Source organism: Coffea arabica, chromosome 6c (genome assembly GCF_036785885.1).
Source record: "Coffea arabica cultivar ET-39 chromosome 6c, Coffea Arabica ET-39 HiFi, whole genome shotgun sequence".
NCBI classification, from domain to species: domain Eukaryota; kingdom Viridiplantae; phylum Streptophyta; class Magnoliopsida; order Gentianales; family Rubiaceae; genus Coffea; species Coffea arabica.
Window position 1 is genome coordinate 8,995,189 of NC_092320.1, and position 19,210 is coordinate 9,014,398.

Here is a 19,210-nt window from a genome sequence, read left to right on the forward strand (position 1 = left end):
TTTATCGTCACCACCACACACACACACACACACACATACACATATATATATATATAGTAGTACTAGATAAGGTTAGTGGGTGAAAATAAAACGTCTGTGTATCTATCATTCATTATTATTCACCACCACCACCGTCCCTTGGCCTTTAGCATCTTTGTATTCCAATTCTTGAGCACGCCTCCATCAGCTTTACTTGTTCTATTTCCGACCCCGACGAGTTCATGCTAGTTATGGTAGTGGTATAAGCCAAATGCTGGAAACACAGAAGATTTGGGCGGAAGATTCTGAATCCGACCATGTAAAGGAATATGAGAAGCCTTCTAGCGTACATGCAATTCGCTAGAGTGTTGGATTGGATTAATTTCAATCTTTCCCTCCTCAAACACAATACTTTGGCTACCACTGACGTTTGCCTTCTTTCTGGCAAAACCAAATACCTTAGTCGCCAGAACTGAGGTTAGTGGAAGTCCTCTGCTGAGGTAACCGAACACACACACACACGAGGATTTCTTAGCACACTGAAAAGGGATTTCAATTTCATTGAAGCATAAGAAAAGCCAAAAAAAAAAGAAAGGAGGGGGAATGTGCAGACTTGAGATGTTATTTCATAGTAACAAGGTACAAGCACCAACTACTTTCCACCGTAAAAGAATTACTACAAGCACAGGAGGGAAAACAACTCTCCAAGGAACAGGGCACTTCCGACAAATCTTTATCCACACAAGTTATGCTACTGCACTTCTTCTGAAGGTCTCCATACACCACAACTCTTGTAAACCTACGAAACGCTGTATACCTCAGCCTTCGATAGCAAGAATAACCGAACCTGATTTTGCGAAAGACATGTTGGTCCAGAAAAGCTAAGAGCTATTAGGCTGAGAATTCCTGCCGCAATGAGGAAATTTTTTTGGGAAAGAGTTTACCTCTATAAAATTACACTACGCTACCTCGAAGATTAACACAAAATTCACTTCCTTGATGATGCCTCTACCAAAATTCTAGCACTTCATGCTGAAACTACAGAAACAAAACCTATACGGATGTATTAAACAACATGGTACAATTCAAAAATTCTTTGTTATGGATTTGCAGATCGACTAGAACCAGATCCTTTCCTCCTCCTCCGACGCTTCTGCCGGATTCTCCAAAAACTTACGAGTAGTAGAAGGCCTAAAATATGGAAAACAAATTAGTTAGAAATACTAATTTGAAAACATGCAATCAATTCGTGATCTTGCCGGAAATAATGATTGAAAGATGTATTTTACTTACCAAAAATGGCTACAATTGCAGGTAGGAGCCAGTGACTGGCAACTACTACAGGCATATCCATCTGCATTCTCAGAAGTTTTATCAGAAACAGGGAGTCAGATTCGTCTAGCCATGTCTATTGGAAATAACTAAATTGAAGTAAGAAAACATTTTTAACTGCAGGGAATGAGTCTCTGGTGCTTACATCCTCCCTGTTGAATAAACCGAAATATCTATTGTCATCATTTTTCTTCTCACTTGAATCAAAGGCCCTTGTGTTGGAAGCATCTCTGGTTGAATTCAAGCCTGTACCTAGATCAATAACAGCGTAGCCCGGTAGTCTGCGGTTTCTTCCTCTGACTTGTAAACTATAGCCTTTAGTCCCCCAAACTTCGAACCTTGAATCACTCCCACAGATCAGTTCCTTTCCAACAACTGATGAATAAGTTGAGAAATTAACATCAGTTCTACGAGATGGTAGTTGGTTGTTGTCCAAATGCAAGGGCATATGTTGTCTATTCGATTCTGAGAAAAGCACAGGATCTTTGATATTCCCGCTAGTAAAATTTAATAATCTCTTCAAAAGCCAAAAACAATTTGTGACCATATGGCTGCTGTCCAAGCAGTTGGAGTCCCCATATACTGCAATTCGGCCCCCACCAACCTCCAAAAGACCAAGAATGGGAGAATCTGCCTGCAATAACCACAAACTATAACTAAGTGCATAGCACAAATGCCTGAAGTGAAACAAATTGGCTTGCATATCACGTCTCAAAATGGTCAAACTCCACACATTCACTTTACTGCTCAATCATTCCGTTCCTACTTCTAAAATCGGAATGTGTGCTGCTGGGGGCACAATAGGCTAATGAAACTCCCCTTCTCCAGATAAAAAGGGTATATGTTCACTTACCAGGCCAACATATAAACCAACATATACAAAATTGAGATCCAAGTTCTAGCTTAATCCGAGTACCATAATTATCACGTGAAGGAAAATAAGAGACTTCTGGGTCAAGCTGAAAAGTAACTGACCAAAATACAAGTTTTCAGTAACATACTTAGTTTAAGACCCTCAGTTATATCTAAATATATTTCTTTTCCTTCTATTCACAGGCAAGGGTGGCATGAAGGAAGAGGTGGGGAAGGGGATCCAGTAAGTGAAGAAGCAGGCTAAGAATCATACCTTCATCATGCCAGATAGTAAGACATTTTGAGTGGCACCACTCTCTGAACTATCCACAAAAGGGAAACTGTGTAAGTATCCACCTCCAGGAAACTTCACAATATTAGTTCCAGATGCATATCGACTTTCCTCTCCATTCATGACAAAGTCACCATTAAGAATCCTGTCTCCAAAAGCAATCCCAAATGGGGACAAAAGATCATTTAAAGCAGGCAGATTAGCACCTCCAGTGACTGGGGTCCACCAGCTCCGAGTGTTATCATCAAAAAATCTCATTTTCACCATGGTATCTACATTATACCAATCAGCAAATACAACAAGACCTAGACCTGTATTAATCACATCCTCCCTCAGTTTTTTTATCTCTTCAGTGAAAAACTCATCTTCAAGATCCACCAACATTAGTGTCCCATAATGCTGGGCATCAAAGCAGGTAAAAGGGGAGCCAAGGGTTTCAACAAAATACCCCGCATCCCTTAGCATGTTAAACATAACATGAAAATTTGTGTGAAGGTGATCTCCATGCCAGTCAAGGATATCATTCCTAACATCTAAAGAGTCCTTTGGAATATAACCAGGTGGATATTTTATACTGTGAAATTGGTCCCATAGTATTCGTGCAGATCTTGGAGGAGTTGGCGCCACTTTCAGTTTTAGGTGTAGGACACAGATGCTAGTTTGAGGCTTATTTTGTCCATTGGCTGGCGGACTGTAGATTTTAACAGTTACATTACCCTCTATCTCCCCGGAAAACTGAGCCCCTTCTTCCTTGATTTGCATGTGAAGTGCCAGGTAACCGGTCCATGGCCAAATAATTTCTGAATATGTAAAATGAATGCTGAGAAGATTTCCTTCTTCATCTGAAGGATGCCATGTTGGAGGACTTTCAACATAACCAATTACTCCCATCCCATTCAGAATGGTAGCATTAAAGATAACTGGCATAGCACCTGCATAGAGCGGTTGGCGGCAAAAAGGCCAAGAGTAAGGGCAATCTGTGTAATCAAGAACACTTGGGAAGATGCTTGCTCGAGGTTTATAGCTCTTCAAGATTTCATATGATTCTAATCTGAGAGTTAAGAACAAGGTTAAGAATGATTATTATTGAAAACAGGTGCATATTACACATAAAGCACAGCAACAGAACTTACAGGCTCACTCTTCCAGCACCCTGCTCATACATATTGGGATCAGAAAGTTTTACAGCACCTTCAACCAAAGCTTGCTTCATACTTGCTGGGTTTAATATATCCTTACGCTTGTTTTCAGGAATGACACTAACAAGGAGGCATACTATACCAGCAACCACAGGACTTGCAACACTAGTTCCTGACAAGCTTTTACAACCTGTGCTAATTTTGGACCCCAAGATCTCACGACCATATGCAACAATATCTGGCTTTATGCGACCATAACTGTTAACGCAAAGTTGTTAGCATTATGCTTCTAATGAATCCATCTGTATGCTGAAGCATATTGTTATTATTGCTACAAAGCTACTTCCCCTTCCATTTAGTTCCCTTCCTCTTCCAAGTTCCCAACCAACACCCTTGGACATGAATACAAATTTGTTAAGGGCCCAGGGACAAATCCCATTATATTTTCTCAAAAAATTTGCAGACTTATGCCATAAAATAACGTATACATCAGAGAAAAAGAATCATATCATATCTTTCTATTAATAATTCTCACTGAAATTATCATGCTCAACATGCTTCTAACAACTGCAATAGATTCATAAGGGAGTTCCTTGACTTTGTTTTTTCCACTTGTGTTGCATGAGGGTCATTATCGATGCATGCAAATTCCTTAAAAAAAATACTGAGGGAAGTTACTGGACAATACGAGGATAAAGAGATATCTCTTTCAGGAAAGGAACTAAATTAAAAACATAGACCCCAGATAGTAACAAATAAATCCTTTGATGGAACCAAAGCAGTTGGATTTTACATGTGCAGAATTATACAAGCAAGAGGATTAAGACTCAGATAAACTACCCATGAGGAAGCTCCCAAGTGCTCATGCCACGTGATGAAAAAGAGGCAATATGATCACTGTAATCAATGCCACCAACTCCAATAACATCACTTTGATCTGCAGGATTGTTGAGTGTTCCATAAAGTGGTCCATCATTCCCAATTGCAGAAACCATGATTATATTATTGGCTGTAAGTTCCCAAACCTACCCAATAAGACTATTGTTAAATGTATGATAACGAAAAGTGTCTGATGTAATTAATGTTCATATTTCAATGCATCATCCATGGAATAATACTACACAACCTCGAGTTGAAAGTTTGATTTCCTATTGGGCCCTTATGCATGTTTGGTTTCCTTTCTGGTGTTTTACTTAATGCTAAACCAAACATCACAGAGATCTCTGGATAATTTGTGTACAAAAAGTAGTTGGACACAGGCTTCGTACCTTGACTGTTTATACTTGAATTAAGCAAGATAGTAAATACTGTGTCAAGTCAAATTAAGGCACTTAATTGGAACTGCAAGGCTAATTATAGAGCAAGATGAGCCCTACAATGTTTTTTATTTTGTTAACCTCAAGTCAATCTTCTAATAATTGTTCTCCCAAAGCATATCTAGATCAAGTTTCTATTTTTACCTCTCAGTGTACAGGTATTGTAAGAATTTAATAAGCGAAATAAAATCATGGCATTCCTTAAAACGTTCTGCAACTTGGAAAGTTACAGCACTGGAGGACCTGCCAAAGTACAAGTGATGCCTTCGGATACAAAAGAGAATTTTGCCACATTGCAGAAAACCTACTCGAAAGGGAGCCAATCAAATGAAATCAAGCAAACATGAAAATTCATAAAAACACAGAGACAATTGATTATAAAGATACACATTAATATTCCTACTACAGGAATATTTACCTCTTTAAGAATAAGTGAGTGCAAACGTGCTTGCATACAATGTAAGCGTTCTGTTGTAGAACAGTAAGCTATATGTACATATGAAAGAACAAGAAATAACTTAGCACCAAGCACAGGTAACTTTGAATGCAAGGTAACATGATGCCTTCTAACTTGATGCATCATGCAAAGTTGTTAAATAGAATCTGAAGGCCAATGGGGTCACCTTCTCAACAAATGGGAGATCCAGGTAATCCGGTCCACCAATGCTCAAATTCAGCACATCCATATTGGTTGCAATGGCATAATTGAATGCATCAAGGAACCATGATGTGTAAGATACCTGCAGTGAGCTGAATACAAAATTCTCATAACCTTGCCAAAACTGCAGAGCTAGAACAGAAACAGAAAAGCAGAGCCAGACACAATCTTTGCACGAAAGATATAAGGACCTCTTTTGTGTGCTTTTTCAGGTACCTTTTTTAGTTAAATTATTTTGTGGTCACATAAAAATATATTCCATACAAAGTCAATCATGGTTAGCCAAAATCAAGGGAATATCACATATTCAGAAGGAAGCATTTTGACAGATATGTGTAAACTTCAACTATGACTGAAAATCAAGCATCAAGGAAAACTTTGAGCATCCTCCTGTTCATGTGGGTATCTTCACAAATTACTCATCATTTCTCCAATATCCAAGGAGCATAGATTATCTTGATATAAGCACTCAGTTATTCTTAGTATTCAATTTATATGTACACTGTTCTTCTAATCTACTCTTGAAGATGAAAGAAGAGTGGAGAATTCACTTAAACTGTTAAACATGATCAAATGTTTCAATGTTGCTACCCTAAATCTTTTCTTCGCTTATTGTGGCACCTTTGATATGGAAAATTACAGAAACATAAAATAAAGTAAGAATAGCCAAAGCTACAACTTATTATGATCACTTGTTACTATTAACAAGAGTTGTAATCATTTGTGGAATAACCACAGCTACCAAAACCTAATAGAATCAATAAGAGGAGCTAAGACTCATGTTGAATGGAAAGGATTGAACATGTCATAGGTAGTAACAAAATGATTGCCTAAAAAGTAAAACAGACAAGGGATATCTATACAAACAACACCATGAAGAAACTACAGAAAAGATAATCAACTTTCACTGCTAAAATCAAGGAAAGAGGAACACTAAATGCATTACCTGTGCATCAGTAAACACACGAAAAGCATAGATCTCCGTATCTGGAGCAAAACCAAGGCATTCTGAATCTTCGCCTGCGATGACTCCAGCTACAAATGTTCCATGTCCAAGATTGTCATTTAGTGTGTCCTCGTTCGTCCAATTTGTACGCTCCTGAGCACACATGGATTCAACAGATCAATAGTTTAGAAATAATAAGAAACAGGTGGATGTAACGCCCACTCTGCAAATTTTTTCTCACGTACGAAATACCTTGATTTTGCGAAAGTGAGGGTGATTTGCTCGAATACCAGTATCAAATATTGCCATTTTGACTTTTGAACCCGTATACCCCTTTGACCACAATGCATCAGCTCCAAAAAAGGATGTAACTTGGGACTTCTGCAAAACACCAACAAGGTTAGTAATGTTGATAGCAATCCAGAAGTTAATCCCAGATCTCTCTTTCTTCTTGAGTTTTTGGAAATACTCTATTTTCTTCTTTTCAGAGAGAGGCTGCATAGTTGTTACATATCCTTAAATATTGTGGAATACTGAACTCTATCTCCAGTTGTCACAGTTTCGACTGATTAATTGCGAGATCTAAATTGACAATTTCATCCTAAAGCATCAGCGATCAACCTGATAAATCACATGGACAAGGGAATTACTTATTCCAGTTTTCCGTCTTTACTAAATTTTGAGAAATTCCCACCTGTTAAAGTTTCAACGCATTTGTTAGGAGTTGTATTCAGTCCACATTGGTGTCTGAAAGTGCCACCACTAATTTCTGTGAACCACAACATGGATTACCCAAACTCTCATTTCTTGAACAATAAGCAGATTGAAAATGCTATTTGATTAACCAATTATACAGTCCCTTTTAGTAATTCACTTTCTAGCATATCAATCATTTCAACTACCTTGGGTATATAAAAATATATATATATGCTCATTTTTAACATTTTCAGCTGAAAAGTAAATCCTAATCTACAACTTTACATAACCAAAGAACATCAACGTAAAAGCTTCAAACACAAATGCCAATCAAAACGTTGCAATTCCACACAACCAAAAGAGTAAGTAAATTACTGCACAACAATACTCCCAAAAAAAAGGTAAACCCAAAACCTCACCTGCACCATGAGATTCCTTCTCCAGCTAATTCTCATATTACTGGTATTTGCCACGGCATAATAATTCTCTTCCGGCTCACTAAATGACATTGCAGTGAACAGCTTGCCGGGCCGCTTCTTTTCATCAAGAAAACCCCCAACATTACCCTCGTTCTCTTCCTTATCCTCCTCAAGAATAACTCTTTGATAGCTCAAATCCAAAGAAACATCTTTTACAAGCTCCAATTCCAAAAATTTCCCAATCAAAACATCCCTTTTCGAATCCTCAATCTCCACCAACCCAAAATCCGTAGGAAATTTGGCTGCCGGATTTTTCCTTTCAATCCATTCCCAACCCTTAAATTGCAACTTTTCTTTGAGGTAGTTCTTGTGATCTTCTGCTTTCTTGTAATTATTGAAGCGGATAATATGGTTTCTGCGAGTAAAGTGTTGATCTTGCTGATGGGCTTTCTTTGATTCAGAGGCTGCTGTGGATGATGATGAAATTGGGCTATGGGTTTGATTTTGGGGTGTAGGCTGAGGATTGAAAAAGGGGTTCAGAAAAAACGAGGCAAACAACAAAAGGATGGATAGAGAGAAAATGGAAGATTTAGAAGTGAAGAGCATCATGGTAAAGAAAGCTCCCTCATCAAGAACACAGGGCAAGGGGAGGAGGGAAAGTGAAGCGGGATGAGTTTCCCCAATTCTTTTACAGGGTTGCTGGAGTCTTGACTTTCTTGTTTGTATCAGTTGTCCGGGCCTCCAGGGACTTTGTATCAAATTGCAATGGAAAAGTCTGCTTCAAGTTTTGACCTTTTCCCTTTGATTTCCCTCTTCCCTGTGTTTCTCATTCCTATTCTTTAATTTTCTGTTTCTTCTTAGCACAACAAAAAGTGGATAGACTTGGGGGATTGTAATAATTGCAAAAACCTCATTTTTATTTCATAAAATTACAGTGACCTCCCAAGGTATGCATTTTTAGAGCACATTAACTCCCTATATATAAGATGGGACAGCTACTGCTCCCCACCAATGACGCTAATACCTGCTACACTATAATAATGGCTGAAAGACGCGAACATAACGGCTCTTACTCATGAAATATCGACTTTGCTACATTAAAATTTGACTTGTTTGATTCAACAGTTTTTAGTTCACTATTTGTACGATTAAAAGTTAAGTCAAATCTTTAAACCATTGGAAGATATTAAAAAGAAAAGAAAGGATAAATAGCTTAAAATTTCAAGCAAAATTGAATCATATAGGGGGTTTTCTTTCTCCTTTTTTCCTTTTTTATGAATAAGTGATCAATTGAATTTAATTCAAAGCACTAATATATTTATCTTTTTTTTTATTCACATAACTTACATAAAATATAGACTCTCGAGTGGCTGTTTAAATTGTTATTTTTAGGATTTTTTTTGTAGAAAAAAAATAATATATATAAAATAAAAAATAATTGATAAATATATTTACAAAAAATATAAAAATTTTTAAAAACTAACAACCCAAACAAATATTAGCCATTCATCCCGCAAAAAAGGTGAAGCAAATGTAATTTCAAGAAACTCAGGAGGGGTTTCTGTAGTTTTAAAAGTGCAGGAAGAGGAGGAAAAGAAACAGAAGAAAAGAAGGGCTAATTATCCCCCGAAAGGAAACGACATCGTTCCCCCCTTTACACACTGGTTCATAAATCCTCCGTCAGCATGCCTGCAGTACAAAACTGCTAGCAGTACCGTCAAGAGCGCTGGAAGAAGAATCGTATCTATGGCAGGAGGCCTCATAGCCTCTCCACACACCAAAACCACGTTCCACTTGATTTTAACCTCAATTTGCAGAACTGGGCTGCTGTCAGAATACCCTATACACCCCATTCGTCTCCGTTTTTACCCTCTGCTTCGTTTACAGTTCACCTTCCGTCCTTCAAGTCGCTATCTCTACAGTTGCACAAAAGATCAGCAGCATGGTCCCATCGACTTATCAAAGTATAGAGAAACCTTTTCAAAAAGAATGGCATTGGCCGGCCTTAAACCCCATCACCGCCTTGGTTATTCACCCTTCTCCCTCTCTTACTTTATTACTACCATTAAGTAGCATTTCCATGCGAAATTGATTATTCTATGCTATTGAAAAGGAAAAAAAAAATACAAGAAGAATAAGGTGGTATCACAACTATTTATTTTTTCACTGCAAAAAGGCAGCAATTCATATCTTGCTTAATAGATGAAGGGAAATGTTTGTCTGTATACTCTTGTTAATGGAAGTAATTTGAACTCAAATGGTTCTGAAATTGGGTTTCTTGTGGTGTGGTTACAGCTCTCGGTGTTTCTGGTGGTCCTGATAGCATGGCCCTTTGTGTATTAGCTGCTATGTGGAAAAGGGAGGGCCAATGTGGCATTGAAGTCATTGACAGCAGTGGATTCATTGATGGTCTGATGGCAATTGTAGTTGATCATGGTCTGCGTCGTGAGAGTAAAGAAGAGGCTAACCTTGTCTGCAGTCGAGTTACGAAAATGGGTATGGATAACTTTCCTTCTGTTGGGAGGTTTTGGAATGAATATCTCATTTGATTCCACTTGATAGTGTGGATATAATTTAGATTGTGTGTAGGAATAAGATGTGAGATCGCTCTTTGTGAATGGTCCGAGGGTAGGCCTAAGCAGGGTCACTTGCAAGAAGCTGCTCGTGAGAAGAGGTAACATTCACATTACTTCTACATGATGTTGTTATAACTTTTGGATGTGAAAAGTTGTGTCGAACAATCGAATTGTATTTCAACTCTGACGTTCAGACACAATCAAGAGCTTCTTTTCCCTTTCTATAATGCTCCAGGTATCAAATTCTGCAAGAAGTTTGCATTCGGCACCAGATTGGTGTGTTAATGATTGCACATCATGCAGATGATCAGGTACAAATGATATTTAATTCCAATATGTTTTCACGTCACGGTGGCCCACTGGTGATTCAAATGTGACAGATGTTTGTGTGATAGTAGACGACTTTAAATCTTTGTGGATAAAGCTTCTGCCTTGCGAGTGTTGTCTTGCATTTATAGGTGAAGAGGCACCATATGCATGGTGGTCTAAGCGATGAGCATTCTGCAGGCAGAATTATTCATTCTCAGATTATCACGTGGCAGCGGAGTGCTGGGACTTTCTGGCATGGCATCCGTGTCACAGCTATTCCCAATGTTCCCAGACTATTCTAGAGAAGCTTTAAATTGGCATGGACTTTTATTGGTGCGACCACTACTAGAGTTCTCAAAAGAAGATATGTTCCAGGTCAGTCTTGTTTCATCATCAGTAAAAAGAAAAGATTCTAACCATAAGACTCGCGAGTATCCAGGTTCTCAAAATCATTTCTTCATGAACATGGAGCATGGAATACTGAGAATTGAACATTTGATGCTCTTTCATTGAACCAGAACTGAAGATAGAGAGCAAATGTTGTTGACACCATCAGTTACCAATTAAATTTTGTCTTAATGTTTCTCAAATTTCTCTTCGTAGATTTCCTATCGGATTGGAGTTGGTTTGAATGGATACTGGTTATTTGCAGATATGTAAAGGTGGTAATCAAGAATGGGTGGAAGATCCCACAAATCAAAGTCCCGTATTTGCTCGTAATAGGATTCGGATGTCTCTGAATAACTTATCGTCCTGTGAGTTATACCGAAAATTACAACTTTGAGTCTCTAAGCTATTCGAGTGCAAAGTGTTTACGTGGTTTTCCTTTTACACAATTTAAAGTTTGGGTTTCTCCATCAAAGAATTCCAAAAGCTTTGGCTTTGATTTCTGTTCAAGATTTAGTATTCATTTCATCGATATCTTCACCAATTCTATGCATTCTTTATATCATCTATGCTATTACTTGTTTGCAAGCATTGGTGCATCCTTGACATTACCGACAGTTTTGTTACATTTTCAGCTATCTTCAAGGCTGAGTTACAAGCAATTATTTCTGCCTGTCGAGAAATGCGGCTACATGTTGACAAAATTTGTTCCAATTTGATAAATCAGGCTGTGACTATCATGCCTGTAAGTATGTGTTCCAGTTTAAGTTCTGTTTCATTAGTTACTCTTGCCTATTCAACAGATAAAAATTTCAAAGGCTCCCAACAAAATTTACTTTAATTCATGAAATAAAGTCCAGAATTACATTATGTGAAATTTGACATTGAATTCTTGTTGGGCTTTGACATAAACTAGATTCACGAAAGCTTTTCTGTAGTATGTCATTCAGCTACATGAAGGTTTAGACAGGAAAGTTAAGGCTAACTTTTGGAAGAATCAAAGATTATGCATTGTTAAACCATAGGTAATTCGCCCAACTTTCGAAAATGGATCAAGATCAGAATCAGTTTAGTTTAATACCTAGAAGAGATACACACTGGACTTTAACTTGAAACAGTGCCTTTTGAAGTTTTCCACGTTACCCTCATGTCTCCTGGAATGGGAGCATGCATTGAAATTTAACAAGCTAAAAATATATACTGAGAAGGAACTATTTTTGTGTCTTCAATATTTCACAGTGTTTTGCTTAAAGTTTTCCTGCTTCCTGAATGTAGGAAGGTTATGCAGTAATCAATCTGAAAATTCTAAATGCTTCCAGTATCAAAGACATATACCTGTCAAAGTTTCTTGCCTTGGTTTTGCAGGTAAGGCCATTTTGGAACGCAACTCTTGAACATGTTAAATTATATAGAGGTGTCCTTAATGAATTGGATAACCTTCTCATTCGTTCTGGTCTGGACAATGTCAGTTTATCTCACAAAGACATAGGCCAGTCCGTGGTAGTGCATCAAAGTTGCTATTGGACTATATTCGTACTTTCCCAAGCAGGGTAATGCAGTTTCACCAGCTAGGTTTTCTACATATTCTTGTTCAGCATGGTTAAACTTTTATTTTTTTGTAATTTTAGGGATTTTTCCTGTATGTCATAATTATTTGCTGAACATACCATCATGCTACTCTTTATATCAAAAGAAAGCACATATCAGTAAATTCATGGTTCTTGACTTGGAAATTTTAAATTTTCAGAGTTTTAGCACTTATATTCTCTTCTTGGGCATCATGAATTGGTTGATCTACATTTCCCATTTTTGTAGACCTGTCTTACTGCAGCTGGTTGCTATCTTTCTCCAGTTCCTGGCTCTAAAGGCTCCAAAGTCTTGATTTGCTGCTCTCTTAATTCTAATGTCCCTGTGAAGTTGGAAATTATACAAGCACATGCTAATGGAAAACAGAACTCCATTTCAAGTGAAGTAGAGCAAATTGTCAGGAATGCTATGGCTTGCTTGGACAAATTTATATGTGGTGTTTCAGATGTTAGATTATTTAGCTTAACATCTCCCCATATTGTCGATCTAAAATCTTCTGAATCTGTTTTGATTGAAGCCAAAAGGCTGGGCATTCTTAGCAACTCTACCTATGATACAATTTTTTCTCTGCAAAACCACGAAAAGCAGCACTTTATGTCTAAAACTGAAGTCATGTCTGATCGTGACATGACAAATGGACGAAAACCAGAAGACACGATTGCAAGCAGAAGAATTTATCCTGGGCAAATTGGGTACTTCATGAGCAGATTTCTGATAAAATGGAATCCTTGCAGGGAAATGCCATACAAGTTATTTTCCTCGAGTGAGACTCGCTATGATAAAGTGTTGGAATTGGAAAGACAGCAGAGTTGCAGTTCTTGTCTTGTCCATCATGAGCATGTCGCCGAGATACGTTGTATGGTTGATTCTGATTGGCTTTACCTTGCAAATTTGTCAAAGAGTCAAAATATGGGAAATTCTCTGGAGCAAGTACTCTCTGCTGCAGCAATAAAGCAAGAGGCAGGCAAAATAAAGACATGGTCAGACTTTGTTAAATTATCAGCACAGAGAGCTCTTATGTCTTTGAAGTCTATTCCAGTTAATGCAAGACGAAGCCTTCCTGTTCTGGTGGATTCGCAAGGACTATTACTGAGCATTCCAGTACGTGATCCATCTTTCCTTCTGCTTTTATCTGATTACCAAAGGTGTTCTTACCATCTCAGTGAGCCCTATTTCCCAACTTTGTGCAGATTTGCCTACACCTTTGAACGCTCAGATAATTAATGTCACCATGATGGTTGAATCTTTGTTTATTCATGGCCTAATCATTGTTTTAATGTATGCCTAGCATTTCGTAAGTTTGATAGCTAAAGGCTTTGTACCGGATCTTTATTTTTTTCCCCTCATCTTTTCAAAATAGAATATGCTAAGCCATTTTCCTGTTGGTGGCTTTCTAGTGCCAATCTGCTTTCCCCAAACACCTGCATCCAGTCTTTTTGGTTATATCCCCTTCTTGTGCATGTTCTCTCTAGTGCTAATTTCCTCCACGTACTAATGGAAGAGCTGATCTGAATTTCTCTTGTATTGTTTCAGAATGTTGGCTTTCGGCACTGCCCCTGCTTGGATGTATGTGCTATATTCAAGCCTAGAGTACCGGTTGGTGGAGGCCACACTTCATTTCTCTAGTCTTTTTTTCCCCCCCAAGCTTAACTGCTTTTGTTCTGTGATATCTAAAAAGTTCTTATTTTATGTGAATAACTTCTGATGTCATAGAGTAGGATGCCTACAGGAAACCCCTTTTTCCCTCCAAACGAGTGGGCAAAAGAGGAAAAAGCCCCTAACATAAACATATGAACGAGAGAGAGAGAGGGAGAGATGCTTAGTCTTGAACTGAGATCTTGTACCTTACAAAAGTATTACTAAAAGATGCTATTCCTCTTTGATAGTTTAAATTACAACAATTGCGGGTTTCATCTGATTTGGGTACTTAAGAAAAGTGTTAGTATTTTAATTAAGCTGGTGATTGCTATGACACTGCTTGTGACTTCCACTTCCCTCCCTCTCCCAATGCACTGTTTCTGGATGGAGAATGAGTTTCTATTAGAACAATCTTGAGGGAAGAAAAAGACAAAAAACTGCCCCTTCTCTTGATTCAGGACATGGAAAATTTTTCTTCAACTTTGAAGTGATTTCAACATTCCCCAATATTGATTACAGCGACATCCTCAAAATTATTTAAATTTATCTAAATTCTCATCAATATCGCTCAAGCGGCAAGGGTAAAACGTTATACATAGTTGCAAAAATTCAAGCATCATCTGCCTTCACGTTCTTCCTTCTTTAATGTGGTAAATGATGTGAACCACTGCTTCCAAGATGCATCTTCCTGCTGCTCCAACCAAGACAAGAACGCACTATCCAACAAGCAGAAGGCATTTACATATAGAAGTTGATACCTAACAGGAACATATCGGAAATTGATGACTTGCATAAACGGCCAGGCGCCTCCTTCTAGAACTAATGCAGGGATGAAATCTCTCTTCAAGTCTTCCTTAACTTGACTGGCACTCTTACCAGCTGAAAATCCCATGTAACTAAAAAACACAACCAGATCAAAAGGGCCGAAAATGATGCCATCCATGGCCACTTTAGTGGCAACAAATCGTACTGATTTGGGCTGCATTTTTAGCCTGAACCTAATAAATCTGTCCAAATATTCATACCTGCCAAGGGAAAGAACACGACTTCGTTCACTTCTGACAGCTGAAAAAAGATGCTTCATATGATGTAATAAGACAGAACCTAAAGTTTAGCAAAGGGTAACAAGTGACAACCATTTAAGTACACAAAAATAACTGAAATATCTAAGAACTATATGCATATTCAAACCTAATACGAGTAAGATGTCTCGACAAAGTGAACACAAAATCCCAAGGCCCCATACTTTTTTATTCAAATGGAGCAACCCGACGTCACCAACATATATGAGAAGTTTCCTACATTACTAGTACTCTGAACATGATCCTAAAAGATACAAATCAAGCAGAGGCTTATGTTCATAATATTCCATTCACCCATCTTGGATTTGTTCATGGGAGAACGAAGTAACTTCATGTTTAGTATAGTACAGCATGTAGACTTTGTGAGTCTTCCTAGCAGTAAAAGTGGAGTGCAAAGAGCAGTTTGTTTAGCCCTCCAATTTAAATTTATTAAAAAATTTAGAACTACAAAGATGAAGTTCTGAAGTTTTGAAGCTCTTTAAAAACATGTATGCCAGAAACAAATTTAAGATGAAAGGAAAGGTAATTCTCAAGGTAATAGTATTTTATAGCACATGAAGCAATGGTGATACTCTTTTGTACAAGATACCAGGTGAAGTAGCAACCTAGTTGGCTAAATAGGTTGCATTAACTAAGATGCAGGCCAGTGAATCACTGTGCTACAAGAAGCCCTAAATTCACTCCATTAAATGCATGCTCCCTAGCTGCAATCAAGATCTGACATTTATGTTAACAAATGGTACTGGTACACAGATGCAATAGATTCTTAAAGCAAGCTATACGGCTTGGCCTTTGGTTTGGTTTGACTCACCATATTTTGTAAAGTGTCAGAGTATCTTATTAACTGAAAACAAGATAATTGATGTGATAAAATTCAAAAGAACAAAAATATACAAACCAGAAGTGGCCAACAGGTCCAACAAAGCCAAATCCAAACATACTTGTAATAGCAACCCGTTTCCAATTGACTTTAAATTCTTTATCCGCATCCTGCTACATGAAGCAAAAGAAGGATGACCATCACAGCAAGTATTACTGAGAGACGCAATGTAAATCCCCTAAATAGAGCTAAACAAACATTCATAATATTTGCTCTCCAAACATAATTAAATTTATCATTATGCATCAAGAAGTGGTGAATGTTTTCAAAAATAAATACTGCCCAAGCATCCCCCCTGCCCCTCCTGTGAAGAAACAACAAGCGTTGCTTTCTGAACCCTACTACCTGTAAATAACCTATCCAGTTGCCTATAAATGTCACAATTGCTTCCTTATTATGAACATGGAAGCAAAAAGAGCCATTTGAAGTCATACAAAAGGGATTTTCCATGCCCTAGAAACTTGTTAGCTAATATCACTTCACAAATATAATATTGAATTTTTACATGAAGAATTTGTGATCACAATATGGTTTGGAAATAATAATAGGATCAAAGGTAAATAAATCAATACAGTTCTGTACCGACTACCTAAACTACTCTTGAGTGAAACATTGATACTCTAATTAGTAAAATCAACTTCTATAGCCGAGGAGTGAAGCAGCTCGACTGAAAGGAGAGGAATGAAAAGCAACCAATGCCCAATTCAGACCCAAGCAATGCATCGAGAAGGTGAAATAGAGAATGCATGAAAGCCTTATCTATATCTCTTCCTGACAAGGAGTCCATTCATGGTATAATACTTTCAAAGCCAATCCAAAGACAGGAAAGGTACAAAACTAGCAAGTTGATACATTGACAAACTTTTTGCTGCCATGATGGTCAAGTTAAAAAAAGATAAAAGAAGTACCTTATCTATATGTCCTATGAAAACTATCAATGAAATTAGCAGCCTAATATTGAGTGTGGACAACCATCCTTGATGGTTATGCATTAATACTATATCAAACACAACAAAGATTGTATTGTTTTAACAATTATATAGCAATCAATTTAATTACAATTACAACAAACGCCGTTCCCCCACACTGTGACACATTGAAACCATGCCCACAATGATAACTGCAATTCGACCACGAGAGAGACCACTTATTCTAGTAGTATGGCATTGTCGAAACAGACTCCTTCTTCAGGACAAAACCTAATGCTATTTGAAGGAGAATAAATTATCTGCACCTCATTGGTGAGAACATCCAATTTATATTTAGATTTCAGGACTAAAATGAAGACTTGATGAGTAGGTTTGCATCTGGTTTTCAAATTATGAACAGATAAATGAAGAGCATGGAGGACATACAGGATATGGTGCTGGTAGAAATAGCCATTTGGTATCCATTCAAAGGCATGCATGATTTTAACCATCATATGCATTACCTCAATTGATTTTCAAACTTTGAAGTTTATACATTGATGGTCGAATATTTCTAACAAAATGTCAAAAACCTTAGTTTGAGAGTCGATGTACAAACCTAAATGGGTCCTAGTACACAGCAAAATCCCGTATATCAAAAGCCCACCACCACCATGCGGACACTCATTCCATTTCCGCAGCTTGACTAAACCCCGTCAAGTAATAAGAAACAAATTCTCAACCGATTATGATAACGCAAATGTATTGAAATGATTATGGAGCTGGAAACTCCCAAGTTCAAAATCCCTATCCAGTCAACAACGTGAGCAGCAAACGTTACTCCAGAAAAAAATATTCATTGCATAAAAACCACACCACCCATTTGAAGATAATTTTTTATCCATAACCCATTTGCAATTGCGCATGATAATGAAAAATCATCCAACACTTTGACTGGAAAATTCAATCTTGTAATATCAATAAAGGGTTAAAGATTGCTTACTGAAAGATGAAGAGGCCGATTCTTGGCAGTGGAGTGAGTAATGGATTGAGCCACAATATCTCCAACGCCCCATAGAAATCCAGAGCTTATGATTTGGGTCTTAACTGGATGTACAGCCAAGCAATTCTGGTACCATCTCCAGAGCTTCAACATCATCCAATACAAAAGATTTCTCACTCTCTCTCTCTCTTTCCCTTTGTTTCGGATTTTTCCGGTCTTCAATCAATTAAAAGAGACAAAAATTAGCTACACTGTCTGTACATCTGAAAATTAGACGGTGGTCAATGGGCGGTTGGAAGGAAGGAAGGGGAGGGAGGGATTTGTAGAGGCCTGATGGGTATCGTAGTAGCAGTAGTATTTCAATTTTTATGCCCATGCCTTTGCCCCACGAATTGAAGGACCAGTTTTGTTGTCAGGTGGCTTTTTGAGTTTTGATTGTTCCCAACCTAAGGGCCTCTAATTTTCTGTATTTGCTTCATGAGGAGTTTGGAGTTTGGACGGGCTTTGTCTGCCGCTTTGTTCGGTGGTATCTAGAATAGAAGCCTTAGATGATGATCAATTTCAGAAAAATAAATAAATAAATAAAAAGAAGGGAGGAACTTGATATATCGTACGTAATATAAGAATTTGGAAAGAGAAAAAATATTAGCAGAAAAAATGAAAACAATACAACTAGTATCTATATCTATATCTATATGTATTAGAGGGCAAGTGTTTTACGAGAAACTTCGACAAGCGTCAGAGATCTGAATCGCCCTTTACTATAATTTTAGATTTATTTTAATTCAATAATCCTCATCTTCTCCTTATCCCTTCCCACTCTTCAATTTAAGTAACCAACTAACCTACAAAATTAAAACTCTTAAATTTTAATTAATAAATAATAACCACCTCTGCAAAATGATATTTGCAAATTTCAATTCACGTCTCATATTTATTACTAACACTTACCACATCACTAATAGCAATACTCACACTTACCATAACAATGATAGTAATAACTAATTGTTAATTTAAGAAATTCGCGACGAAAATCACATATCCAAAATTTAGGAGCCTATTTGAATTACAATTTTTATAATTCTATGTATTTTATTGTCATAATATATTTTACTCTTATAATCATTCACAAAACTGATGATCACTGATTCATTTTACCCATTTTCATTTGTCTTCACACAAATTAAATATAGTGAAAAAAAAGACTATGT

General features: G+C 37.4%; 3 protein-coding genes across 5 annotated transcripts; 1 reads left to right on the forward strand and 2 right to left on the reverse strand.

Moving 5' to 3' along the window:
* Window positions 1-574: 574 nt before the first annotated feature.
* LOC113693704 (subtilisin-like protease SBT6.1) lies at window positions 575-8,582 on the reverse strand. The gene is made up of 10 exons (XM_027212314.2): window positions 7,630-8,582; window positions 6,767-6,895; window positions 6,515-6,667; window positions 5,534-5,650; window positions 4,435-4,619; window positions 3,589-3,852; window positions 2,438-3,506; window positions 1,457-1,945; window positions 1,273-1,333; window positions 575-1,170 (listed from the first exon to the last, which is right to left on the reverse strand). Exons 1-10 carry the CDS (start codon window positions 8,236-8,238, stop codon window positions 1,079-1,081), a joined length of 3,168 nt encoding a protein of 1,055 aa, XP_027068115.1. The 5' UTR covers window positions 8,239-8,582; the 3' UTR covers window positions 575-1,078.
* Window positions 8,583-9,190: 608 nt separating this feature from the next.
* On the forward strand, window positions 9,191-14,406 carry LOC113693705 (uncharacterized). 2 transcript variants are annotated; one of them, XM_072052680.1, is made up of 11 exons: window positions 9,191-9,655; window positions 9,925-10,125; window positions 10,219-10,303; window positions 10,441-10,516; window positions 10,713-10,889; window positions 11,167-11,269; window positions 11,537-11,646; window positions 12,177-12,266; window positions 12,371-12,451; window positions 12,717-13,633; window positions 14,022-14,406. In XM_072052680.1, exons 1-11 carry the CDS (start codon window positions 9,376-9,378, stop codon window positions 14,191-14,193), a joined length of 2,292 nt encoding a protein of 763 aa, XP_071908781.1. In that variant the 5' UTR covers window positions 9,191-9,375; the 3' UTR covers window positions 14,194-14,406. The 2 variants fall into 2 exon arrangements, with proteins under 2 accessions (XP_071908781.1, XP_027068117.1); XM_027212316.2 differs by having other exon boundaries at window positions 9,196-9,655; window positions 12,717-13,589.
* Window positions 14,407-14,554: 148 nt separating this feature from the next.
* On the reverse strand, window positions 14,555-18,479 carry LOC113693708 (uncharacterized). Of its 2 annotated transcripts, none has more exons than XM_027212319.2 (3): window positions 18,000-18,479; window positions 16,107-16,201; window positions 14,555-15,151 (listed from the first exon to the last, which is right to left on the reverse strand). In XM_027212319.2, exons 1-3 carry the CDS (start codon window positions 18,153-18,155, stop codon window positions 14,743-14,745), a joined length of 660 nt encoding a protein of 219 aa, XP_027068120.1. In that variant the 5' UTR covers window positions 18,156-18,479; the 3' UTR covers window positions 14,555-14,742. The 2 variants fall into 2 exon arrangements, with proteins under 2 accessions (XP_027068120.1, XP_027068119.1); XM_027212318.2 differs by having other exon boundaries at window positions 16,107-16,198; window positions 18,000-18,475.
* Window positions 18,480-19,210: the final 731 nt, after the last annotated feature.